The 25,813-nt window shown below is 40.3% G+C and overlaps 2 protein-coding genes across 2 annotated transcripts in view; both read left to right on the top strand.

The window, feature by feature from the left end:
- klhl5 (kelch-like family member 5) overlaps positions 1-4,651 on the top strand; it is a 31,685-nt gene extending 27,034 nt beyond the window's left edge. Inside the window, exon 13 of the mRNA XM_084342642.1 lies at positions 1,253-4,651. Coding sequence (XP_084198768.1) covers positions 1,253-1,309 — 57 coding nt within the window. The 3' untranslated portion in view covers positions 1,310-4,651. The remainder of the gene's footprint in view (positions 1-1,252) is intronic.
- A 6,630-nt stretch (positions 4,652-11,281) lies between these two features.
- wdr19 (WD repeat domain 19) lies at positions 11,282-25,348 on the top strand. The gene is made up of 36 exons (XM_084369671.1): positions 11,282-11,395; positions 12,752-12,843; positions 12,965-13,030; positions 13,150-13,275; positions 13,377-13,492; positions 13,594-13,709; positions 14,215-14,295; positions 14,521-14,633; positions 14,735-14,908; positions 14,997-15,067; positions 15,163-15,335; positions 15,521-15,641; positions 15,760-15,866; positions 15,951-16,067; positions 16,593-16,748; positions 16,993-17,140; positions 17,275-17,488; positions 17,756-17,915; positions 18,008-18,118; positions 18,313-18,422; positions 18,544-18,601; positions 19,793-19,933; positions 20,068-20,150; positions 20,241-20,324; positions 20,411-20,557; positions 21,294-21,418; positions 21,605-21,714; positions 21,813-21,881; positions 21,960-22,037; positions 22,522-22,618; positions 22,714-22,838; positions 23,398-23,479; positions 23,575-23,725; positions 23,844-23,967; positions 24,084-24,160; positions 24,917-25,348. Exons 1-36 carry the CDS (start codon positions 11,390-11,392, stop codon positions 25,029-25,031), a joined length of 4,044 nt encoding a protein of 1,347 aa, XP_084225797.1. The 5' UTR covers positions 11,282-11,389; the 3' UTR covers positions 25,032-25,348.
- The last annotated feature ends 465 nt before the right edge of the window (positions 25,349-25,813 follow it).

The following is a 25,813-nucleotide window of genomic DNA, read 5'->3' as shown; positions in this document are numbered from 1 at the left end:
AAGGGAAAGAGGCGACTGTCTCAAAGTTGAGCGATCTCATTCAAGTGTATCGCACTTCTGTTTATACCTCATCTCCTGCATCGCCTCAGAGGATTTCCAACCAAAGTCGCTGGAAATCTGCTATTTTGGAGACACGCACCATGCTGAGAACAAGAGGGGGTGTAGGTGGGCAGATACAGGGATGCTCAGACTGACACAGAGGGCTGAGGAGATGTGAGAGGACATGTTGAGACCGTTAAATGTGTCCTCTGTTCATTGTCAGAAACTGAAAAAACAAACCAGAGGATGTCTTGTGTGTCCCGTCTTCGTAGCAACACTTCCCCTGCCTGCTTTAGCACAAATCTGTCAATCTTTTCTTTTCCGAGACACATAACGTGGGTGGTAAGTTCATGTTTAAAATTAGGTGACTGACAGGCAGCTTTGACTATCCGTGTCTAAAAAAACTAACAGGACTAGACAACCACAAAAGGCACAAAGCTTCCCTCAGAGCCAACGGATTATCCTCACTCCCGACTCCCTGCTGTGTGGTAGTCGGTGTATCCTTGTGGGGAGGTCAAAAGGAGGTCTAGCCACAAAATATCAGTGTTGTACATATCCTACATTCACAAAGAAGTCCATTCCCTTCATTCATTCCTGACCTTGGAATTAAGTAGTCCATTAAGTCGTCGTTCTGGAGCTTTCAATTATCACATGATCTTTTCAGCAGATCAGGTTGGTCAGTGGTCTCAGAAATGTAGATGTTTAAAATGCAATTTTGTCTGAGCACTTTAAAACCTGCTATAACTAGTATGTTGGCCCCCAGGAGACAGCTGTTACAAGACGTTCATGCACGCTCACTTTTAAAGTTGACATGGTGAACATGGTGAACAGTTGCATTTTTACAAATCAAGAAGTCAGAGCAGCATTAGCATTTGTTTGGAGTCATAGAGTGGGAAACTAAAAGCTTCAGAGTCACACAAGCAACCTATTAAACGCTGTGAATAACCATTTCAGACATGTTTCTACAGACACCAAAAACTGTCTCTAAATAGGGTCTCTAGCCATTTTAGTGGCTGCTGTAGAGGAGGGTGAGATGAGGGGTGTTCAGCTGGTCGCAATCTGCAACCTCACCACTAGATTCCACTAAATCCGACACACTTGACCTTTAAACCAGCTGAAAACATAGATAGCTCCAGACAGTCCTTCGCTGCACCTTTTAGTATCCATCTGTGTTTGTGACTCTCTCGTTTTCTTTTGTTTTTCATCTTTCCAGGTAGCACCCCTGTGTGTGGGCAGAGCAGGAGCGTGCGTGGTGGCCGTCCGACTGTGAAAACACAAACACCAAATGTTCATCAGAGGACTGTCCATGAAGTGGCTCAGAGACCCTGCTCTGGTGTGGGTTTTACCGAAGTTACACCAAGAAACTCATCTGCCTGCCAGCATGTGACCAACACCAGAAGGTGACAGGCTGATTACTGAAGTCCCATTTTACTCTCCTCAACGACTGCCTGTGATTGATCAAAAACATTTAGGGTTTGTTTAGGGTTAAGTCATGTGTCAGGTTCCGGATGAAGTTTTCATACGTGAACATCCTGATGACGTCTGCCACAGACGTGAAGCGCCACCGACACCGCAGATGAAGAGGAATCTGCAGTGTTTATCTGAGCATGACAGAACAGCTGTCTCGCAGGTTCTTTTTTTTTTCATGCCTATTATTTTCTTCCTGTAGACAGGGTGGGACACACACACACATACACACACACACACGCATAAACCAACATGTCTGCTTTCAGCTTCTATTTCTGCTGACAGAAAGGTGAAAGAGACAGAGAGAGCTTGTCAGGGCCGCGGAGATGCCTCATCATTTTACGCACTCGGTTTTCCTAACGATATCTGATCGTGTGTATTGATGCTATTTTAATATATTCCCTATTATTTTATGCTGCAGTCGGCAACTGCTCCCCTCCCCTCCTCTCTTTTCTTTTCCTTTCTTGCCCGCTGACGGATGAAAGAAAGTCTTTTGACACAATCAGCACAACCTTATGAGCAGCTGTACTGTAACAAACTGTGACATTCTCTATTCTTTTCAGTCAAAAACATATCATCACGTTTTATCTAACATTTCTGTGAGTATGTCTTCCACGTTGCATCAGCTCACATCTGAAGCATACAGTATACTGTGAGTTATTGTAGCTTTTTTATAAGCTACACAGGCAAATTATCCAACTTTTTACAGTCTAATCGTGCCATTTTTTAAATAATTGAGGTCCACGAAGTGCTGTTACTGAGTTTACAGCCTGAGTGTGTCCCTTTGTTGATGCCTGTAGGGAAATTTTACATTCACTTTCCCACAGAGCCAAAGGTCAGCTCTTTACAGGCTTGGTCTTAATACAGGGTCACTCGAGCTTTTCTGTTCTAGCTGTCTTTCTCTCCACTATAGTTGTTTCCTCTGTGTGTGTGTTTGCGTGTGTGTTTGCGTGTGTGAACACATCCGTTTGGAGATTGCAAGGAGTATATTTTTATCTCAAATGAGAATCTTCCCGCTCCCCTCTCCCCACATCTTCAATTCCCTGCTGCTTTCTCTTCATTCCTATTTTCCCATTTCGCCACACACACACACACACACACACACACACACACACACACACACACACACACACACACACACACACACTCACACACACACTCACACACACACACACACTCACACTTACGCTCACTTTTAGAGCAGAATTGAACACCCAGACAAAATGAACAACAGACCATATAATGAGACCATGAATTTAATAACGCAGATTCAGCCGGTGCGACGTTTTTGTTTGATGTCGAGTTCAAAGCGTTATTAGATTTGATGCTGCTGCAGACAAAGTATCACACGTTGGAGTGGAAAATGAAACGACCTCATGTTATGAACACATGAGGTCGTTTGCAGGCTCGATTCAGGAAACGTACACGTCAGGAAACCTCAAGAATACAAAGATGCTGACTGTAGGTTCGATACTTAAATGTCACAAACATTTTATGCTGTATGCTTAATTGTTTATTTCCCCTGCGTGGCTCAGTCTGCTCCTCTAGTGTGTGTGTGTGTGTGTGTGTGTGTGTGTGTGTGTGTGTGTGTGTGTGTGTGTGTGTGTGTGTGTGCATTAGTGTGTGTGTGTTTGTGTGTGTGTCTAGTGTACAGAAAGCAAATGCCTGACAGTGAGAGGCAAAGCAGGCATCCTGTCTGAACTGACAGATCTAGAGCTAATGTAGCCCCCAGGACGCACTCCATAAACACGCACGGACATATCTCACACACAAACACACACACGCACACACTTAACCACACAGCTGAAAGCCAAGTGCCCCAGGAGCCAGTGAAGATTGAAAAGCCTCCCATATTTGCCGGCATGACATCTAAAAAAGTATAGACGGGCAGGCCAGCGATTCCCCACAGCTGAGCTGATGTTTATTCAGGCCTAATGCATCGCTGCATTAGTCTATTTTCTTCTCTTTCAAACCTGCCTGCTGTTTATTTAGAGAGTAATTCTCTTCAGATCAGAGCACGAGAAGTGTGTCACCTCCGCTGTGCAGATTTCAGTCGGAGGGTAAAAATAAAGACAGACATTCCAAATCAATCTATATATTGAGTGTATATTATGTATATAAATAAATATGAAATCTGTATGTAGTATTATTTATGGAAGCACATTTCCGCCAGTTAAAAAGAAAAAATTGATGAAATTTTGCCTTGATTTAAAAAAAAAAAAAAAGATTCCCATGGTAAGTCATAAAAAATATATGAAAAAAGTAATACTAATGAGATAATAATCCAAACTATTGAGGTAAAGAATGTAATTATGAGTTAAAAAGTCAAACTTATGAGAAAAAATCATAATTGTGGGATAGAAAGCTGAAATAATGAGGCAAAAAATTATTATATTGAGTTGAAATTATTAGATAAAAGCCAAAGTCATAATTATGGGATACATGTTTGTTTTTATCATAAATTTGACTTTTGTTATCTCATAATTTAAACTTTTTTCTCATAATCATGACATTTTATCTCACATTGTGACTTTTGTTATCTCAAAGAGTAATTGTGACTTTATTCATAATGGACTTTTTCATCTCATAGTTGTGACTGTTATGAAATTCTGACTTTTGTTATCTCATAATTATGACTTTTTAACTCATTATTTTGACTTTTTAATTTCATAGTTTCAACTTTTTATGTCATAATTATGAATTTATCTCATAACTGTGACTGTTATCATGATATTTTGACTTTTGTTATCTCATGATTATGACTGTTTAACTCATTTTGACTTTTCTGTCTCATATGTTCTACGTTTGTTATCTCATAATCATGATTTACCATGGGAATATTTTTTCATCGAGCTTAGTTTTCATCTTGTTTTTTTATTCAACTGTCAGAGATGTGCTTACATACTTCTTGCATCATGCTGTATATTATACAGTGCACACTAAATATGCCATGTGTCATTGTGTGTTTCTTTTCTTACCATGAATTGAGATGAAGTAATGAGATTAAGAAATGGTACAGCTGCTGATCTCCTCTTTTTGTACCAGAATACTACACATCTTCCTGTACAATGTAAATGTACAATATATATGCTGCTGTAATATGCTGTTATTGTCTTTTATACATTAAAGTCCAGATGTGATTTAACACTTGTTTATGTTTTCTTTTTATGTAGAGCAGTTTGACAATAACAACTAAATCATGTTTATGGTGCAGATGTTTCCACGAGCAGTTTCCATTTGTCACAAACACACTCTAAATGTCATTATGGTGTAAATGTGTGTGTTTATATGCAGCTCTTATCTGTAACAGCATCCCCATCAGACCAGACCTGGTGACGTCCTCTGTAGATCAGAGGTTTCTATATTTTTATGTGTGTTTTCCTTCTCTGAATTAATTCCCTGAGCCTGGAGGTTAATATGAATCCTCATTACTCTTAAGTGTGAATGCTGTAGATTAAGCGCTGCAGCCTAAGCCAGAGACACAGCAGCAGGTTGAAGCGATCTCGGTGTGAAACGAGTGTATGAGGGAGAGGAATTCTCACAATTTACGGATACGTTAACCCCGGGACCGCCGCCTGTAGCCAACTGATTCACTCTGTTATTTATTACATGGGAAGCTTTAAATCATAACCAACTCTGACAAACGGCTCCCAGTGGCGCCGAGAAATGACGCCGGTGACCTTGTCTCACCGCCTCAACAGCACCTGAGACCATTATGTCTGACAGGGAGAAGAAGGAGACAGAAAGCACTGGACTGTCTAACTCCACATGTTCCACATCCACATATAGATGTAACCTGCAAACAGTTCAGACATGCAGCTGCACATTTATCTGTCAGTGCTGTGCGCAGGAGCATGAAGTTACTGCTTTGATGTACTACCTTGAAAAATATCGATAGCTGATACCATTTTCGACACCACTGGACAAATTTAATGCAACATTAAAGGCATCAAATTTTAGATTTTTTTAAAAAGATAAATGTAGGCTAACATGACAACTACAAACAACTTTTCTCTTCTGGGCTAGTAGCAGAGAACAGCAGAAATACCTCACATCAAAGAATTATATAGGACATATATTTGAATAAAAAATAACCTTGAAGGAAAAGTTCCTTTAAGGTTAAGGCTCCTTACAGCTCATCCAGCATAACTGAAATCTCCAGAGGCACTTAGATCCCAAACTGATTGCAAAGGTGTTATTGACACCCTTTTTAAAGCCAAAATCTTCTCTGAAGCTGCTAAGCTAAAAGTGTTAGCAGGCACCCCATCGGAAGTGGGTCGACATGTCGGGGGTGTAAATAACATCTTTTCAAATCGGTTGATAAACAATCATCAGTATCAGAGAGATTTTTGTGTTGGGATCTTGCACTGTATTCTGGTTCTGCATGTAATTAAGATTTACTGTGCAGTTTGGACTGATTTAGGACAGTTATATAGTATTGAAGACTAATAATAGAGTGATTTGTTGATTAACTAAACGCCTGCAATATGTTTTCATACTTAATGCAGCGATAATTAAGTATGTGTGTGGTTCTTAGACAGCTTGTTTAATTAGTGAAGCATGAAAAACGATCCTGCAAAATGAGATTGTCCTGCAGGGAAAGAACAGCGGCCCAATGGGAATTAACCGGCCCACATCAGTCTTACAGGTACTGTAACGTCCAGCAGTGCTGCTGTGATCTACAGATATACCTGCAAGATATAGGGGAGACCTGGGGCAGTTGCGATCGCTCAAAAGTCTCTTTTTTTCTATTCTCTCGAGCTACATGGATACAGTCTTTATATAGGTAACTTGTATCTGCTTTCCACTTATGTCATCAAATGTTTTCCAAGCAATATCAGACTCACAATATTCATTGAAACACATAGAAGCCAAATGTTACATGTGATCGTAACAGCATATGTAGCAAGCGTAACAACACATGTAAGACCTTCATGTAAATACCAAGGACCACAATAAACTATACTACTATTACTAATATAGATATACAGTAGTTAAAACACTTTGCTATACATTGACAAATCAATTACAGCTTAATTAAACCAGTAAGATTAATCGTACAGTTAAACAAATATAAAAACCTAAAAACTAATATTACAAGTAAAACTTTGACAAGTCTGTTGGCAAAAGAGACAGCTCACCATGAAGCGTGTCCAAGGTTTCATTTGTCTCATTACCTCTGCCGAAGAGTGTTTTTTTTCCTCGTGTCAGCTTGTTGGTTGGTTTGTCAGCAAGATTACACAAAATCTACTGATCGGATTTCCACATAACTCGGGTGGATGATGGGTCTCGGCCCAGAATAGACCCCATTAACTTTTGGGTCAGATCTGGATAAAGGGACGAATCCAGGATTATTTTCTCACTTTCTTTAATGAAATGATGAAAATATGAGGCATATAAAGGTGGTGGGTATCTGTGAGTAAGACCCAAAGGGGACTGCTGGCCCTTGGCGGAGGTATGCACTCTACTGAGTACCATTCTACAGTAAATCTGATCTGATGGTTTAGCGTGAGTTGTTACAATTGCCGCTGGTGTCCCCTTTAACTGTCCTGCAAGACAATGAATGCTCCACGTGGACATTACAACATGTCTTCAGGACGATTTGTAATACGTTCACAAGACCTGCATCATTCCTGCAGGACTTCTTCACGACTGGAACATGAGCCCTTTTCTGTGGGATGTTTTGTAAGGATTTCAGACCAGATTCATTAACTGCATAAAAGTGAGTTTTGACCTCAGCAGTTAAATGTTGGCAGGTGAATGTGAATACATAAAGTAAATCACAGTCTTTTCATGATTGATTGCAGAATTACAAGATAATTATACCAAACTGAATTCCTCTGATGTTACTGAATCCGTGGATTGCAGAAGCACTGAGCCACCCTGCTCACTTCTGGTTTATTGTCTCGCTGGCGAAAACATTTCACAACATTCATTTTTCATCCACCGTTTCTTTTTTTCATCTCTGCTCTAATTTTACCATTTTGCTTGGAAATCATGCAGCTGCTCCCTTCAGTGCATCTTAATGAGATCTGAGTCAGCAGGGTGTATTCTGCTGGTGAGGAATATTTGTGTCACACAGCTGGCATTTCCTTCCAGCTCCCAGGTTTGTACAGCAGAAATAAGCTGTCACCCTCCCATCAATGTATGGGGAAGCACAGAAGCTACTGTGTCACCAGAGTGTGTTTCTCTGTCTGTCATTAATAATGAAACAGCACGAGAAAAAGGAGCCGTTGACCTTGATTTATCTCGGGAGAAAAGAAGTATAGTACAGTGAGTCTGTGCAGTGTCGAGCTGGAGAAGCTGGAGATGGTAAAAGAGCATCGCTGATCATTTAAAGAACAGAAAGAAAAGGGATTTGATAGAACAGTTACAGCTGTGACATCTGGATGATGAAGTCCTAATAACTGTGCAAGGTCGCCGTCAAGTGGATCTGTGGTGGAAGCACATCGTGTACAGAAACGGGCAGCTCTCTCTATATATTTTTTAACACACATTTTTTCTTATTTTGCTTTCTTAGTTTGTTTTAATTAGGGCTGTAAATGCTGATTATTTTCATGAATAATTGTTTGAAAATTGTGAAAAATATTACAGTTTCCCAGAGCCCGAATTGACGTCTTCCAATTGCTTCCTTTATCCAACCTACAGTCCAAAACCCAGAGACTCTACATTGACATCATAAATGACAAAGAAAAGCAGCAAATCCTCACATTTTACAATCTAATGTTTGCTTGAATGATGACTTAACAATGAAGTGATGAAAATAGTTGGCAACTCATTTTCTTTCTAACCACTAATCAATTAATCTACAAATCCTTACAGTGCTTCTTTTAACTACCTTGCACATTGATGTGTATAAAAATCACCAAATAGTCATAATTTAATATTAATTCATTTTGCATTGTACAAACGAGGACAAAGATTTTAGCGTTTGTGCTGCGCACAGTGTTTTATGTACACTGTCTCTTGCAGCAACAGTGCAGCTTCTGCCAGGAAACAAAACCTCAAACAGGTGACATCTGGTTACTGTTCTGCTGCTGCTCATCCAGTATTTCTGTCACGATAGTCTTTATCTACAGCATACATCCAGAAACAGCACTATAATGGATCTAATGTACTTAAAGCTGAGTTTGGCCATGAGAAACAGCCTTTGGGAGATTCTAGATTTATCTATAGTCTCAGTATTGAAGTTTGCAGGATGTTAACAAGCTGCATTTGGACAACGCCCCGGATGGGATCATATATTCAGTGCTAACGCTGCACATGAAGTTTCTCTGACAAAAGAAAATATCAGTCCCATTATTTGCTGTGTTGGACTCAATAAAACATCTAATAAATGTCTGTATTGTCGTTAACAACTCTCAGTTTATTGCAGTTGTTTACTGTATAGCGTCCTGTCAGGAGCACTGAGGCAGCTGCCGAGCTCAAGTCGGTGCTTCCACTGTTATAGTGTGTGCATAATGTGATATATATCCTCAGCAAACACAGCTGGATGCACACTCAGAGATTATGTGCACAATATAATACCTCAAGGCTGACTTTATATGAGCTTTTCTGAAAGAGGGGAGGAAAAACAGGGAGACTTTCAAACCTCTTGTGTTTCAGCTTCACAGTCAGTTCAGTTTAATCCTTCTGTGGAAAGATACGGTCCCTGTAGATCTTTAAATCTGCATGATTTTCTGATTCTCTGTGCCTCTGTTTACTGGTTATTTTGTGCAAGTATATGAGAAAAATATAATATTAGGCCTTTTCACGGCAGACGTTTTGACTTGTCACAGTTTGCTGAATCCAGCACGCTGACACTGAGGCAGCTAAATGGATTTCAGCTGTCATTAATTTATAATCTATTGATTATTTGTATAGTTAGAAGTATGGAGCATTAGCTGATGCCACACACCGCAGCATTTATTGCCTAAGCAATTTGCAGTGCCCATCCCTATTTGGGCCCATAAAACCAAACAACAACTACACAGAAGAGAATACAAACACATACTCAACAATCAATAGGAGCAAGAAAATACAGACAGAACAATAAAAAACACAAACTGTGATACATGACAATAAAACACCACAAAACAAGCACCAGCTCTTTGATGACGTAATGACTGATCCGTCTTCAAAACAGTTTTAGTTTAAAATGACCCCAGTCAGGATTTGCACATGCTGATCCCCATTCAGAAAAAGCTGTTTGTCCAAATGAGGATTCATGCAAAGGCACTTCACATTTCCCATTGGATGCTGCAGATGTTACTGAGCCACAAACTCTGAGGGGAACCACGAGAAGCATGATTATGTAGGCATTTATAGATGATTTTATGATGTGAAAGTCTGATGAAATGATCAAAACCTAACATATTTAAATTCTTGTGAACATCGCAATGACATGATCTTATTAGCTTCTGGTTAAAAAGGAAATGCATTGCTCGATTGTACAGTATATCATCATAAGAGGCTTGGATGTTGTGGAAGCTGCTTGATAAGATGAGATAAATTAAGATATAAGATAAGACTTTATTGATGGGTAAATTTACATGTCATAGCAGCGGTTGAGTGATAGATGAAGGAATTAAAACATGCAATAAAATAATAGAAATACAAAACTGTGACCAAAATGTTACACAGTAGCATGGAAGTTATGCTGCTTTAAATGGTAGTGCTGATCTGCTTTTGCAACCTTGCTCTCCATTTAAAAGGCCTATTGAGAGATTTTTTCCCATTAACTCAGTAAAGCCTTTAATGTCCCACAGCGGACATTTGGCTTGCAGCAGCAAAAACAAGCTCATCGAACAGTAAACAGAATAAAAATGATCTACCTTAAAACAGTCAAGTAAAAATAACTAAATCAGGTAAAAACAATTTTGAACACCAGTTATAAAATTAGTATTTTATTTGTGAGTGGTGGAAATTACTTGCTGGAGCGCAAATTAGTCAGTTTTACTGCACATACTAAAAGTGTTTGGATCCATTGCACTTGTCCTTAAAGGGAGCTGCTCAAGCACTTAATTTAAGATGTGGTAGGTATCACATAAACATAAAGCTTTATGTTGCTCTTTTTCCAGAATCTTCTTTTTATTTTATTTTTTTAAAAGTCTGTAGTATAGATGGTGTGGCTGCTGCTCATCAACAATCTTCCTCTAAAAGCAACCATATTCTTCTGCTTATTATTGTTGTTGTTGTTTTTTTTATTACATAAGATCCACAGGGTACATCCCAGTACATCTAGTAACTGTACATAATATATTGCAGGAAAGAGGAAAAAGAAGAGAACAGGATTCCTGTTGTAGTCAAAGCATTTTCATCACATGTGCAGTAACAGTGTACTCACATACAAATAGATACAGGCACATAATAGTATCAGTAGTATTTTGGTTTACGCAGGGGAAAAAGGGATTTTACAAATACATATTTACATGTATTATTTGTTTTTATAGTTTAGTTTCATTTGTCTATATAATTTTAAAAGGTTAAACAGACACAAGACATGGTCATTTTCTCATTAATGTTAAATACATTTTGTACCAAGGAGAGTAGCAGTCTGGGTTACTTTTACAGGTAATGTATGTATTTATATTAAAATTATCAGTCAGAATCTATTTTACATACAGTTGATGTTCTTTATAATTGTTACTTTATTTACTTATCATACTGATATAATATATAACATTACTGTTTCATCTTCTGACATCTTTAAAACTTCCCTTCTTTCCCCTCAGCTCTGTTTTGGAGGCTCCTCATTGGCTGAGGACGACTGTTGCTATGACATCGCCGTAGCTTCTGCAGACGCTTCGGAGTGAAGCATTGTGGGATACACACAACGGTCCTGTCGAAGATTCTCTAAACAGAGAAAAATGATTCAAAGTTTAAGCGACTGAACGACGTCAGGATGAAAGTTTGTACCGGCGCATTCATTTCACATACTGACATCACGCTGCTTCTGCTTTTACGATTCCAGTGTTGTGTTTAATGACACTAAGAGCTTCAGCCAGCTAGCTGAACTAGCTACATGCTAACGGTTGCGTGTAGTAGTTAGACAAGTAACAGCGAGCTAATGCAATGTTAACGTTTTACATGAGCTAAAACAGCTTTCTGGGCGGCAACAGCGTGAAGTAAAGTCTGCTTACGAACTGCATTTTATGTGTTTTATCAAAACAGCTTCTGTCAAACTTGGGTAAGATGTCAGGAAAAGATATTCAACAAGACCATGCATCTTATAAAGATAACAAAAACATGTAGTGTTTGGCGAAAGTAGTCGCCTGATGCTAAGACGATGTTTGCTTTGGTTGGTTTGTAACAGCCGACACGTAAATGATCAGTAAACGATGGGTTTTGGCAGTGAAGAGAACTGTTGCGTTAACTTACATTGAAAATAAATGTCTTACAGATTTAGATAGTCCACATTTTATAGGACACCTGTTGCACATAATGTTTTGCAATCTGCACAAATGCTATAGACATATACTGGCTTGGCATTCTTCTAAGTATTATTTTTTTAATGAAAGGGCTTGCCAGGTAATGTCTTAAACAAGATCTGTGATTGAACCCCAATAAGACAGTCAAGAGTGGCCAGTGATGTTAAAAATGTAACTAAGTAGATTTACTCAAATACTGTACTTTGGTAGCCTCAAATTAGAGGTACTTGCACTTTATTTGAGTATTTCCATTTATTGCTACTTTACTCTTCCACTTCACTACCTTCTGGAGACAAATATTCCACTTACTCCACTGCATTTATTTGATAACTTTAGTTACTAGTTTCTCTGCAGATTCCTGATTACTGCATAAGAGCCAAGTACATTTTTTAAATTGATTTAGTTATTGACAATCGGATAGAAACAACTGATTCTGATCAATTTTCTGGTTAGAAAATTTTGAATATCAGATCCGATAATTGTCCAGAACAATAATCAGTCGACCCATCGTATACAATATATACTTACATGTAAATATATGTATAATTTTCTTTTACTTGTACTTTTGATACTTGAATTTTTAGATTCTTTAAGAGTTTTACTCAAATACTATTCATATGGATGACTTTTCCTTTTACCAAGTAATGTTTTAACACAGTATCTTTATTTTTACTCAAGTATGACATGTAGGTACTTTATACAACACTGGTTGCAATTATTATTGAGTTGGCGCTTATGTTATTGGTATTCCACTCTGGATGCCATGAAAATTTCACGTATTTGTGTGTCTTTTAAAAATAAAAAAAACCTTAAAAAAACAATCTTTGTGTCCACAGAGCGTTTTCATCCTCGATGACAAAGCCTGGGCAGGTTCTAGCCTACTGTACAAGTGGCAGAAAAGCCTTGGTAATTACATCGCTGTTGCAGGGTGAGTAAACTGTTGTGGTAGAAGGTGTATCCTGAAGAAAACTGTAGTAATCTGCTTCTGTTTATACAAGATTTATATCAGTACATTACTTCAATTGTGGGTGATATTTCTAATCATACAGACAGGACAACTCAGTGAAAGTGTTTGATCGACATGGACACAAGTGGACTGAACTTAACCTGCCTGGGTAATTTTAAGGCCAACATTTTGACTCTTCACTTCAGAATTTTTATCTTCAGCTCACTAACTGTTAAAAAAGTCTGCTAAGTCTTTTACATTTTTTCTTCTTTCTCCTGCTCCCCTCAGGCGCTGTGTGGGAATGGACTGGGATAAAGATGGGGACATTTTGGCAGTGATAGCTGCAAAATCTAGTTCCATCTATCTCTGGGATGCCAGTGTCAATAAAACGTCCCAGATTGAGAGCGGCATGAGGTACGACAAGCATGGACATGTTTCCAATGAGCTCAGTTGCTGTAAAATAATTGTTTATCACTTCTAATACTCTTGTTTCTTGCTGTTGTTTGTTTCAACAGAGATCAGATGTCCTTCATCTTGTGGTCGAAGACAGGCCCGCTGTTGGCAGTGGGAACAATCAAGGGGAACCTTTTGATTTACAACCAGCAGACCTCACGCAAGATCCCTGTACTGGGTAAAAGACATACAACACAACTGCACATGCTTTTGTGTTGTTGTGTCTATGCTCACTTCTGTTATACTGACTGCCTCTCCCTCTCTCTCCCCAAATGCTAGGCAAACATACAAAGAAGATCACCTGCGGGTGCTGGAGTAATCAGAATCTACTGGCTCTGGGAAGTGATGATAACACTCTTAGCGTCAGCAATCATGAGGGCGACACCATCAGACAGGTAGTCAGACATACTCATTGGGGGCATAAACACACAGGCAGTATCACTAAATACTGTAATGTTTACTTGCTTTTACATTGAAAAAACGCATTATACATCTACTCACCCTCTGTTTTAGTGCCTGTCTCTTTAAGGCCCCCCTCCCGAAAAGCCCCATCTGCTCTGATTGGTCAGGTCTCACAGGCCTGAGCAGGCACCACTCAAATTGTATCGCATCAGTTCTGCCTGTGTTTTTGCAACAATGGTCGTGCTGGAGGCATTTCTGAGGGCAGTGACTGTATAGTTTAAACTCATTTAAAGACACTATTTGAAAATGGGCTCGTGCATTTCTCTGTAGATTAAACGTTTTGATACTTTCATATAGCACCTCGACCTGCATTATAATAAGACATTTAATGTATTGCCTTGGCCATTAAACTATACAGTTAAAACAGGTCAGCTGTCTTGGTCACTCACATTATGAGCAAACAAAAGTACAGGGACAGCCTTTCTCTTGTTTTGCTAGACGACGCTCCGCGGTGAACCTGCTGAGATTTGCTTTTCTGCCATGAAGACAGATGAAAGGTCCGCTCAAGGGGAGAACACTGTAAGTTTGTCTTTTTCTTCTAACCCTTCTCACACTAAATCATTTTTGGCACATTTATTACAACATGTTCACATTGTGAGTCTTGACTTTGTTGTAGTTTCACCTGTTTACTTTATTCATATTTACCCATGGCTATGTACTTTCTTTGTGAAAATCTGTTCACCATTACAAATTTAAAGTTTGCATATGAGAAATCATTGTTCCCTGCTTATATTGGCCCTTTAGGTGAGTCTGTCTGTTGACAAGAAGATCCTGATGCTTTTTAATGTTATGGACCCTGAAAACCGGATAGAATTGACTTTCCAGCGTCACTACGGAAACATTGTGTCCTACCGCTGGTACTGAACATCATCACACACTGACCGAACACTGTTACGGAAATATGACAGTGAGATATTTGTACTGAGGTTAATTCTCTTCCTCTGCGTGTCCCTTCCAGGTACGGTGACGGGTATATTCTGATTGGCTTCTCCCATGGGTACTTTGTGGTTATTTCCACCCACATCAGGGAGATTGGGCAGGAGCTCTATCAGGCTCACAACCACAAAGATAGTCTCAACAGCGTGGCCATCTCGCCAGCGGTAAACAAGGCTGCCTCCTGCGGGGACAACAGGTACACACAGGCTTGAAAAAGAAGCAAAGCGGATCTCTTTTTTTGTTGTGAAAGTGAGAAAAAGGAATCCCTGTGTTTCTTGTTGCAGCATTAAGATCCACGAGCTGTCTGAGCTCAAAGATATCAGCAATGTAGTTCGGCTGGACGATGAGACCAAAGGTGAGACAGTCCTCTTTTCTGTCCATGCTGTCAGAGGGCCATGTTTAATGCACTGCCCACTTCTCCTTCATCTGACGCTTTCTGTCCTCCCGCAGGTCTGGACCAGCTGTGCTGGACAGACGACGGCCAGCTGTTGGCAGTTTCCACACAGAAAGGGACGCTGCACGTCTTCCTGACCAAGCTGCCCATCCTGGGTGACAGCTTCGGTACCCGGCTGGCCTACCTCACCTCCCTGCTGGAGGTCACAGTGTCCAACCAGGTGGAGGGGGTGAGGACAGACACACACACACACACACACACACACACACACACACACACACACACACACACTCACACACAAAATATTAAATCATAAACCTGTGCTCATATTAGCTGATTTTCTAAAAGAAGTAATACATTAATACTAGATTATAAAGCCGTTTCTATCCATCTTTGGGGCTGTACGTTTCTCAGGAGAGTCCTGTCGCCATAGAAGTGGAAGTCGAGCCTACGTTCATTGCGATGGGACCGTACCATGTGGCTGTGGGAATGAACAACAGAGCCTGGTTCTACGCCCTTGTAGACCACGGACCTGGTGGGTGTGTGTGTGTGTGTGTGTGATGTGTCAGCCAGGTTATGCGGTGTGTTGGTATTTGTTCAACCTTGTATGAATGGATGAATAAGTATCACTCAACTGCTTTGTTGTCACTCAGGCTTTAACAAGCTGAAGGACATCGAGTATCTGGGGACGATAGCCAGCATGTGCCTTAATGCAGACTACGCAGCAGCACTGTTTGAGGGAAAAGTGCAGCTGCACATGGTGAGTCATCTACATGTCTTTGTTTTTTATTGATCAATGAATGATGATTGAGTTTTTGTTTGTGTATCTGTGTGTATTTTTTAGATTGAAGGTAGAGACCAGGAGGAGAAAAAACAGATGAAGTTGTTTCCAGACGATGACAGAAAAGGTCGGATCCTCTGCCACGCCCTCAGCGCTGACTTCCTCTACTACGGCACAGACGTAAGGCTCAGCCCAACCTCACTTCAGTCAGACAACGAAGGAAGTCCATTTTTTAAGTCACATGTTTTCTCTGTAGATTGTGTGAATGTATACGTTTCTCTGGAAGCTAGTTTACGAGAGAGTTACTGATATTTGTTATTTATAGAACTGTATATTGTTATTTCATCCTCATAGATCACAGCTAATCTTGAGTGTTAAGTGATCTAGTTATAGTTTCTTCTCCTTTTTGTCATCAAACCCAAGAAAGACATACATGTACTTAAAATATGAAAGTTGCCACACAAAACTTGTGACATCAACTTTTTATTCATGCATTTCAGTATCATTAATTTATTGTGCTCAAAGTCTTTCTCTCGATTGCTGGTCTATTCCCTTCAACAGTCTCACTCATGCTTTCCCCACACTCAGTTGTCATTTCTTTTCATTATTTTCCCTTCCCATCTCTCTTTCTCCCTGCCTCTCTTTTCCAAATGAGCACTATCCCCTCTCTCTCTCTCTCTCTCTCTCTCTCTGTCTGTTTCTCAGTCAGGCAATGTGTCGTGTGTGTTGGTGGAGGACTGGGCAACTGTGAGCAGCTACAGCCACCCAGTCGGTGTGAGGAAAGTGTTCCCGGATCTAAACGGCACACGGCTGGTCTTTATCGATGACAAGAACGGTGGCTTCCTGCTCTCCCCTGCGAGCGTGAGTGCATACGGTCACATGGCACATCTATGCACGCGTACAGCTAAACATACAGTATACACACAGACATAGTGAACACTGAGGTTCTTTGCACTATGTTTAATGAAGGTAATTAAATACACAGTGATAAAATATCACTGCAAGAGACGATGGGAATAACACTAATTTTGTGTGTGTGTGTGTGTGTGTGTGTGTGTGTGTGTGTGTGTGTGTGTGTGTGTGTGTGTGTGTTTGTCCAATCTAGGCCTCAGACTCCTGCTTTGAGCTGCCCAACTTCTCTCCGACCATCACAGGAGTGCTGTGGGACAACTGGCACGCCGACAGAGGAGTGTTTGTAGCTTACAACGATGACAAAGTCTACACCTACGCCCTGCATAAAACCACCATACATGGTAGGGGGATGCAAAAATGCAAACACAATGCTAAAATCAGGTTTTCTAGTACCCTTAAAATAGCCATGCTACCATAATCCATTGGTATAAATTTAGGTGAGCGTTAATTTAAACTTTTATTTCTGTCTGCCCAGGCCCGCGGGTGGTGCTGGTGGGGAGCACCGCGCTCCTCTTCTCCCAGAAGCCTTTGCTCTTGTACAACGGGGAGCTGACATGTCAGACGGCGAGCGGCAAGACCAGCGAAGTGACTCTGAGCACACACTCCTTCCTCAAGCACTCCACCAGCACGTCGACAGATTCGCCGCCGGAGCTCGGCAAGCAGCTCAGCCAGGCGCTCATGCTCAAGAGGTTAGGGTTGCTAAAAATGCAGAAAAATCATATATATACTTGGAGAAGGAAGTCACCAAATGTCTGCACAGTAAATGAAAAATGTGCTACCAAAAATAATACATTGGTTTCATCTGGACATATTTAATGCAGTGAAACAAAACTGACATGCATGTTCAGTAGGTCTTCACAGTAATGTAACAAAGTGTACCAAATTAAATTTTCTTAGGTTGAGAGTTGTAGAGGTGACAAATATTCATATATATGTGTGTGTGTATTTCTTTCCAGGTTCCATGAAGCCTGCGATCTGTGTAAGTCTGCAGGTAGTAACTCAGACTGGGCAGAGCTTGGCAAAGCCTGTCTGCTCCACATGGAGGTGGAGCTGGCCATCCAGGTCTACCGAATGAGTGGCAACGTGGCCATGGTCCTGTCACTGCAGGCCATCCAGGTACAAAACACACACAAACCACAGTTCAGAGAGACACTTTCAGTCTATTCTGACAGTTCTGATACACTCACCCTCCCTATCTCTCTGTCCAGGGTACAGAGGACATGAATTCACGGGCAGGACATTTAGCCATGTTTCTAGGTGACTACGACCTGGCGCAGGACCTCTATCTGTCCTCGAGCTACCCAATCGCTGCCCTGGAGGTAAAAACACACACTCAGTTTAAGAGTAAACAATCTGTGTATGCATGTGTTTCTGTGTGTAAGAGACCAAGGCTGATCACTTGTGTCTTTTATCAAATGTAATCAATTTATTTTTTATCATTCTGCATTAGACGTCATTAAGTGTGTGTGTGTGTGTGTGTGTGTGTGCGTGCGTGCGTTGGTGTGTTTTTTAGATGAGGAGAGACCTGTTGCACTGGGACAGCGCTCTTAAGTTAGCCAAGAGGTTAGCAGAAGACCAAATTTCCTTCATCTCCAAAGAATACGCCGTCCATCTGGAGTTTATGTAAGTGCACAGACACACACACACACACACACACACACACACACACACACACACATTCAGTAGACCTGATCCTGATCTACATTGCATCTAAACCTCTCTCTCTCTCCCTCTCTCTCTGTAGTGGAGACTATGTGAATGCTCTGGCGCACTACGAAAAAGGCATGACCCACAATAATAAAGTGAGTGCAATGTATTTGATCTAAACTCTCTGTAGTGATAACAACATAACAAGATGAAAACTATGAGTTTGACAATTCAAGTTTTGGATACACTTTTTTAAGAACATCATGTCTATAATGCATTATAAGCACGTTCATGAGAAATTAAATGGATTTATAAGACTTAATAAAACTCATGCATCATGCATGAAAACCTATAACAAGGTTTATAAAGTATTACATATGGTGGACATAATAGGTTCAGCGTTCATAATACTTTATACCTCCAAAGTGACAAAAGTGTTTGAAAGAAGAGTCCACGGTTACTCAACACATTATAACTATCAAAACTGAATGTGTTTTAATGCAGTAAAGATATTAAGAAGGGACCGCCATAGAAAATGTAACCAGTATTGTTTTTCTCTTTCACAACTTATTTTTTCACATGTGACCTCACTAGCTCGTTATTCTAAATGATTTATCAATAATTTCCTGCAGGTGATTCTTCTAATTGATTGATACTTTTATACTAAAAACCTTTCTATTCAGTGTTGTACACTTTTGATTTGTTTGAAAGGTGCTATTATTTATAAACATTGTTAGTAGGATACCAAGCTGCTGCAGGACAAAGAATCATAGCTTCACCATTGATGATATTTTTCTTATTATGCATAAAAATCTACAAAAACAAATCTCCAGTCTGCCAAACTCTCAGCACAATTTCACTGTTTTCACAACAGATCAATAGAAATCTGAAAACTCACTTCTCAACTGTTCAAAACTCAATCAGCAAAACACTTCAATCACCTTGTGAAGCTGTGTGTATCGTTTTTGGTGGAGAGAATCGTGTTTGACAAGCGAGAACATGGTTTTGAGTGGACTGTTTAATTTAGAAAGAGAATTCAACGAAATGGTAAACTGTTTTCAGTTTTGTGTTCAGCGTTTTGAGAAACTGAGATTTAGTTTTAGGAAATGTGTTTAAATGATTGGGGAAAAAAACTGTAATAAGTAATGGAGGTCCAGTTCTGCTTCCTAGCTTAAAATACCACAAAGTCTTATCTCCTGTCCGCAGTTGGTTGTCCTTTCTGCTCTGTTAGCATACTGAGCAGACAGAGATTTTTGGTTTTGTATAAACATTTATGTTCCAGTCTGAAGTCTCCTCCTCTCACTGTCCCCATCTTCCTCCATCTCCACCTTGCTGTGCCGTTCCAGGAGCATGATGAGGCGTGTCAGGCAGGTGTAGCCAGGATGTCCATCAGGATGGGCGACATCAGGAGAGGAGCCGCTCAGGCGATTCAGCACCCGAGCAGAGTCCTGAAGAAGGAATGTGGAGCCATACTGGAGAGCATGAAGGTAGAAAACAGCGATATCTCCTAAATAATCAGTCGGTGGTTGCATCTGATGTCTTCATGTATCTAGACCACTGCAGCATTAATTATGTCCTTTTGTTCATGTCTTCTTCTGTGGTTTTATTTGCTCCCTTGCAGCAATTCTCTGAAGCTGCTCAGCTCTATGAAAAAGGCCAGTATTATGACAAAGCTGCATCAGTCTACATTCGTTGCAAGAACTGGTGAGACAAACATCAACACATGGCAACACTCACACCTGCTAGTTTCTCTCCTCTGCATCGAATTCTACTTTATTTTTATTCCTCTCGCAGGGCGAAGGTGGGGGAGCTGCTCCCACACGTCTCCTCTCCTAAGATCCACCTGCAGTACGCTAAGGCCAAGGAGGCGGACGGCAAGTAGGTTCTCACTTTGAACATCTGCCGCGTTTAAGATAGTGAAATCAAAAGGAGGAACCGATGTTAACTTGTACTGTGCTCACCAGGTATAAGGAAGCTGCACAAGCCTATGAGAGCGCCAAAGACTGGGACAACGTGATCCGTGTGCTGCTGGACCACCTGAACAACCCAGAGGACGCTGTGCGTATTGTGAGGGAGACGCAGAGCATCGAGGGAGCAAAGATGGTTGCCAGGTAGGATAAACTGCACATTAACACATTATTATCTTTTATCATGTTCTAGTGTCAAGCAACTTATGATTATTTACACTACAGATTCATCTGAAGATCATTTTTTGTAATGGTTTGTTTAGGCTACAAAATGTCCAATAAATCGGAATATGCTGATTACAATCACCCAAAGTGAGGTCTTCAAAATTGCTTGTTTTGTCAGCCAAAACCCAACAACTCAAATAAATTCAATTAGCATTTTTATAAAAAAGAGAAAAGATGTAACTCCTCCATGGAACGAGCAAATGTTGGCATTATTTATTGATAAATAAAAACAATTGTAGATGCAGACTAATTTTCTGAAGACTGATTGATTGCTCAACTATTCGTTTCATCTCCAGTTCTTTTCCCTCTGCTATTTTTTCCCATTTGTGTAATTAACGTTTGACATGTGTTTATGTGCCTCCACAGACATACATATCACTGCATAATTTCTACTTTAGATAACTTCTAGTTTCCTCTTTTACTTAACGTATCTTGCTTCTAGCGTGATTGTATAATGCACTGGTTTTTACTTTTACTCCTTAAACACTATGTTTTTTGTATTTCACTAATATTTAATATCGTTATAGTCTTGAACTGGGCCCAGTGTTTGACCCTGACTCAGGGAGCCCACTGGTTGTTACTGGCTTTTCTATTGTACTGGCACAACGATTTCCTTTGGAATTAATGAAGTTATATCGTATTAATCTCGTCTCAGGTTCTTCTTGGGTTTGAACGACTACGGCTCAGCCATCCACTTCCTGGTGCTGTCTCAGTGCAACGATGAAGCGTTCCAACTGGCGCAGCAGCACGGACAGATGGAGGTCTACGCAGACATCATCGGTCAGTCTTCGTGTGAATGTGTTTAAAAACCATATGGACATTTTTGCAGTTTGAAACAAACATCCTGAGCAGGCCGACCTTTATTCTCTGCTGCAGTATTTGCTTATGATTTTCTAGCAAGTGAAAGGTGTCTGTAAGTTGAATATTAATTTCCTGACTGCTGCGGTGTATGTGTGTGTTCATCAGGTCCTGAGGCGACGCAGGAGGACTACCAGAGCATCGCGCTCTACTTTGAGGGAGAAAAAAAAGACCTGCAGGCCGGCAAGTTCTTTCAGAAGTGTGGGCAGTACAGCAGAGTAAGAACGCTCCCTTGTCGAATCATTATTTTAACTCTTTCTTAAATGTTGAAAAACAGTTTTTGACTTTGACATCGACTCACTCTTTCGTCTCTCAGGCTCTGAAGCACTTCCTGCAGTGTCCTAACACTGAGGACAACGTGGCTGTCGAGATGGCTATAGAGACGGTGAGTGTGTTCAATCAAATATCTCAGTCCATGTACTAAATGACGATGAAGTGCTTTTTAAATGTGTCTGTATTTCAGGTGGGTCAGGCCAAGGATGGTTCTTTGACCAATCAGCTGATAGATTACCTGATGGGAGAGAGTGACGGCATGCCCAAGGTAATCAATACACTGACACACTGAAGCCTTCCCTCTCTGTAGTCTCAGTGGGTGTGACTTTCCCAGCAAGATCATTTTGATGTAATAAATCTACTGTTTATTTTTTTAAATACAATTTTGTCTTTCTCATCACTTTATCTCCCATTATTTTCTATATTTACATGTGCAAAATTTTCTTTCCATATTCTGAAAGACAATATTCCTACTAAAAAAAAAAAAAATCTGTTAATGTTGTTGCTGAAAGTCACACATTTGCACATTGGCCAGTAGTAAGGGGAACTGAATAGTTGTCCACTTAAATTTTCTCAGGTGGAAGTGTGGGTTAAAATACAGTCATATAAAATGTTATGGAAAGATTTTATTTTCTTTGAGCGTCACTGCTTTTGATTTTTTCCCTTAAGCTGCAGTTCACGCTCTCACTTTACAGACTACATCTACAGGTGTTAGGAAACCACAGTCAGTGACCTTTCTGTCCTCTCCTCAGGACGCCAAGTACCTGTTCCGCCTGTACATGGCGCTGCAGCAGTACAGGGAGGCTGCTCGCACGGCCATCATCATCGCCAGAGAAGAGCAGTGTGCAGGTACAAACACATTCGCAGATAAACATTAACATAATACGAGCTCCTCTACATTTCTGTTTTTTGATTGTGTTTGTTTTTGCATGTTGCTCCTGCAGGGAACTACCGTAACGCCCATGACGTGCTGTTCAGCATGTACACGGAGCTGCAGGCGCAGAAGATTAAAATCCCTGCTGAGATGGCCACAAACCTGATGATCCTCCACTCCTACCTACTGGTCAAGGTGAGCACAGCAGAATCACACACAGCCGTCATGTGCAGATTATTTACTGGTCACGCTCAATTGCTCTGTACTGTCCAGAATAAATAAATACAAAACAAAACAATTCTTTAGCCGACAGTAGATAGATGATTTTGACAGATGTTTCATGGTCAGAGTTAGTTTGTACAGCATGTTGAGATGCTGGCCATCACAGAGAGAGGGTTTCATTTACATATAGTTTTTACACTCCCAGTACTCCACAGATACATGGATAATGAACTATTCAACACAGGGTTAAATAGTAGGAGAATTATGACTTTTATATCAGCAACAAGATGTCATTCTGGATGTGTTATACTTTATATTAACCTGTACTTAACTGGTAATTATCCCCATTAAACCATTACCTCCCCCTCTCACGTTTTAAATGTCAGCACAAGTGCAGGCTGCATCTTTTGTTACAAGGTTAATAAAGTGTGATGGGCATGTCCTTTTACTGTTAATGATAAAGCCTCCCAATGTTAAAATGACATGAGTGCAGTGTGCCTGACTTAATAAATGATGTGTTGTTATTATGTAGATCCATGTGAAGAGGGGAGACCACCTGAAGGGGGCTCGCATGCTCATTCGTGTCAGCAACAATATCAGCAAGTTTCCTGCACGTGAGTCCGCACAGAGAATTCACCTTTCAACATTCAAATAAGTGAAGTTTAAAAACTGTCCAGCAGAAGTCTAAACGGTGTTCGTGTGTGTGTAGATGTTGTTCCCATCCTCACGTCAGCGGTCATCGAGTGTCACCGAGCCGGACTGAAGAACTCATCGTTCAGCTTCGCTGCCATGCTGATGAGACCAGAGTACCGAAATGATATCGACCCGAAGTACAGGAAGAAGATTGAGGCGATGGTTCGGTGAGTCCACACCTCCTGTTTTTTTTGTCTCCCTCTCCTGCTCTTCCCTGACCTCCATCCTTCTTCTCACAATCTGTACTTCATTCTGACTGCTCTACCGTTGATTCCTCGTCCACAGACGTCCAGACACATCGGAGCTGGAGGAGGAAACTACTCCATGTCCCTTCTGTGGCTTTCAGCTACCACAGAACGAACTGTTGTGCATCTCCTGCAAGAACAACCTGCCCTACTGCATCGCCACGGTACAAACACACATTCGCTGACTTAGTCACACACAGAATATTTCTTTCCAACAAAATAGCTGCTTCTGAACCTTTATTTTAACCAGATGATCCCTGTGCCCATTTTGTTCTGTCAGGGTCGTCACATGCTGAAAGAAGACTGGGCTGTGTGTCCTCATTGTGAATTTCCGGCTCTGTACTCACAGTTCATTCTGTAAGTGATTTTTTTGTCTCCATCTTGACAATTATTTTTGAATGTCCTTTACTTAAAGGGCAACTCCACCATTTTTACACATGAAATTGCATTTACAAGTCTTGGGACGCATTACTTAATATGTGAAAAAGTAGTATAAAGTCTGATGTATCTCCTCGAGTGATGTCATTTAATTCAGCAACAGTTGGGGCTAAAGTTTGGGGCTGTAGAGTTAAAACTAAATGAGCTAATCAGACCTCTGTAGCCTGCTCCATATCTCTTATTGAGGCTAGCAGCTTTAGACATTAGCCACCACTAGCATAACATGCCCAAATCTCAGACAGAGCTGTGGGGAATGTACATGTACATAGTCCTTTCCTGTTCCCAGTGGATGAGTTTGCCTTTTTTATTTTCTGATGGGTCACGTTTGTCAAAAAAAATTGGGAACAGGGAACAGTACAAGCAGCAGATCATATACCTCATCACCTCATTAACGATTAACACAGAAAAAGGGTCGGAAAACAGCCCGTCCACCCAGGCTTCAAGTTTCTACCACTGTTGACTGGAGCAGGAGCCACTAAACACCTGTGACTACTGCAGTCAGTTCTCCCGGAAATTAATGCAGATTGGCCCATTTCTCATTTAGGACAATAGGATTTGTTTTTTTTTGTCCTTTGTGAAAGGGTGTAACTGTTTTCCCATTAGCAGTTGTTATGCTAAGCTAGGTGTCTCCTGGCTATCAATCACAAATCTGCACTGAACTGTTTGTGTGTCCAGGTTGTTGGAGACGGAGAAAGTGTGTCCCATGTGCTCTGAGACTCTGAGTGTCAAACAGGTGAAGAAGATCTCTGATTGTTCTCCATACCTGCAGGCTGATGAACTGGATCAATGAAGAAGAAAAACTAACAGATCACATGTATATAAATGTCATGGCAGTCCAATGACAGATTTTCTATTTGTCAAAATACATTGAATATATATTTTACTTTGAATGTATGCAGCTTTTATTAAAGATGTCAACAACCAAAATATAATAAATCAAACAGAAAAGTATATTTGTGAAATGTTGTATTTATATTGATTATTTGTCATATTCTTTAGCTAATGTGTTTTGTAAACTTAGTGGCTGAGGATGCTTCAAACATACAGAGATATTTCTGTACTATTGAATATTGGTCTGTGAAAAGTAAAACAGGATTTGGATTCTCAGCTGTTCATTCTCTCTGCAGGTTATCTGCAAAACTTTTTTTGAAATATGTTTTATTATTTGTCTATTTTTCAGTTTTTTGGGGCACACAAAGATCCCAAGAACCATTTGTGTCTTTTTTGCGCTCCGCTGTAGTGGCAAGTTGTGGAGTTTATACTGTATAGTTTGACAAATAAAAAAAATTAAAACAAACATTTTCATTTTTGACAAACAATCACCACAACTCAGTCTGCTGAAGAAGACTGTGTGATTAGACTGAAAGCTACTAAATGGACCTCAGGGTGAGATTCCCAAGGTCAAAAATGAACTTTGAATCTCAAAATTTAAAAGGTATAATTAACGTTTTTAGTCTTAAGGAGCAGTACTGACAGAGAGGCAACTTTTGTACTTAATGCAACTGCAGAAAAAGTGCTAAGCCTTGATATCTTAATCCATTTGTCATTGTTGGCTATGACTAAAAGTCGTCA

This window comes from Pagrus pagrus, assembly GCF_965226575.1.
Source record: "Pagrus pagrus genome assembly, chromosome: 2".
In the NCBI taxonomy this organism is placed as follows: Eukaryota; Metazoa; Chordata; class Actinopteri; order Spariformes; family Sparidae; genus Pagrus; species Pagrus pagrus.
This window is presented reverse-complemented; position numbering and strand designations above follow the sequence as displayed.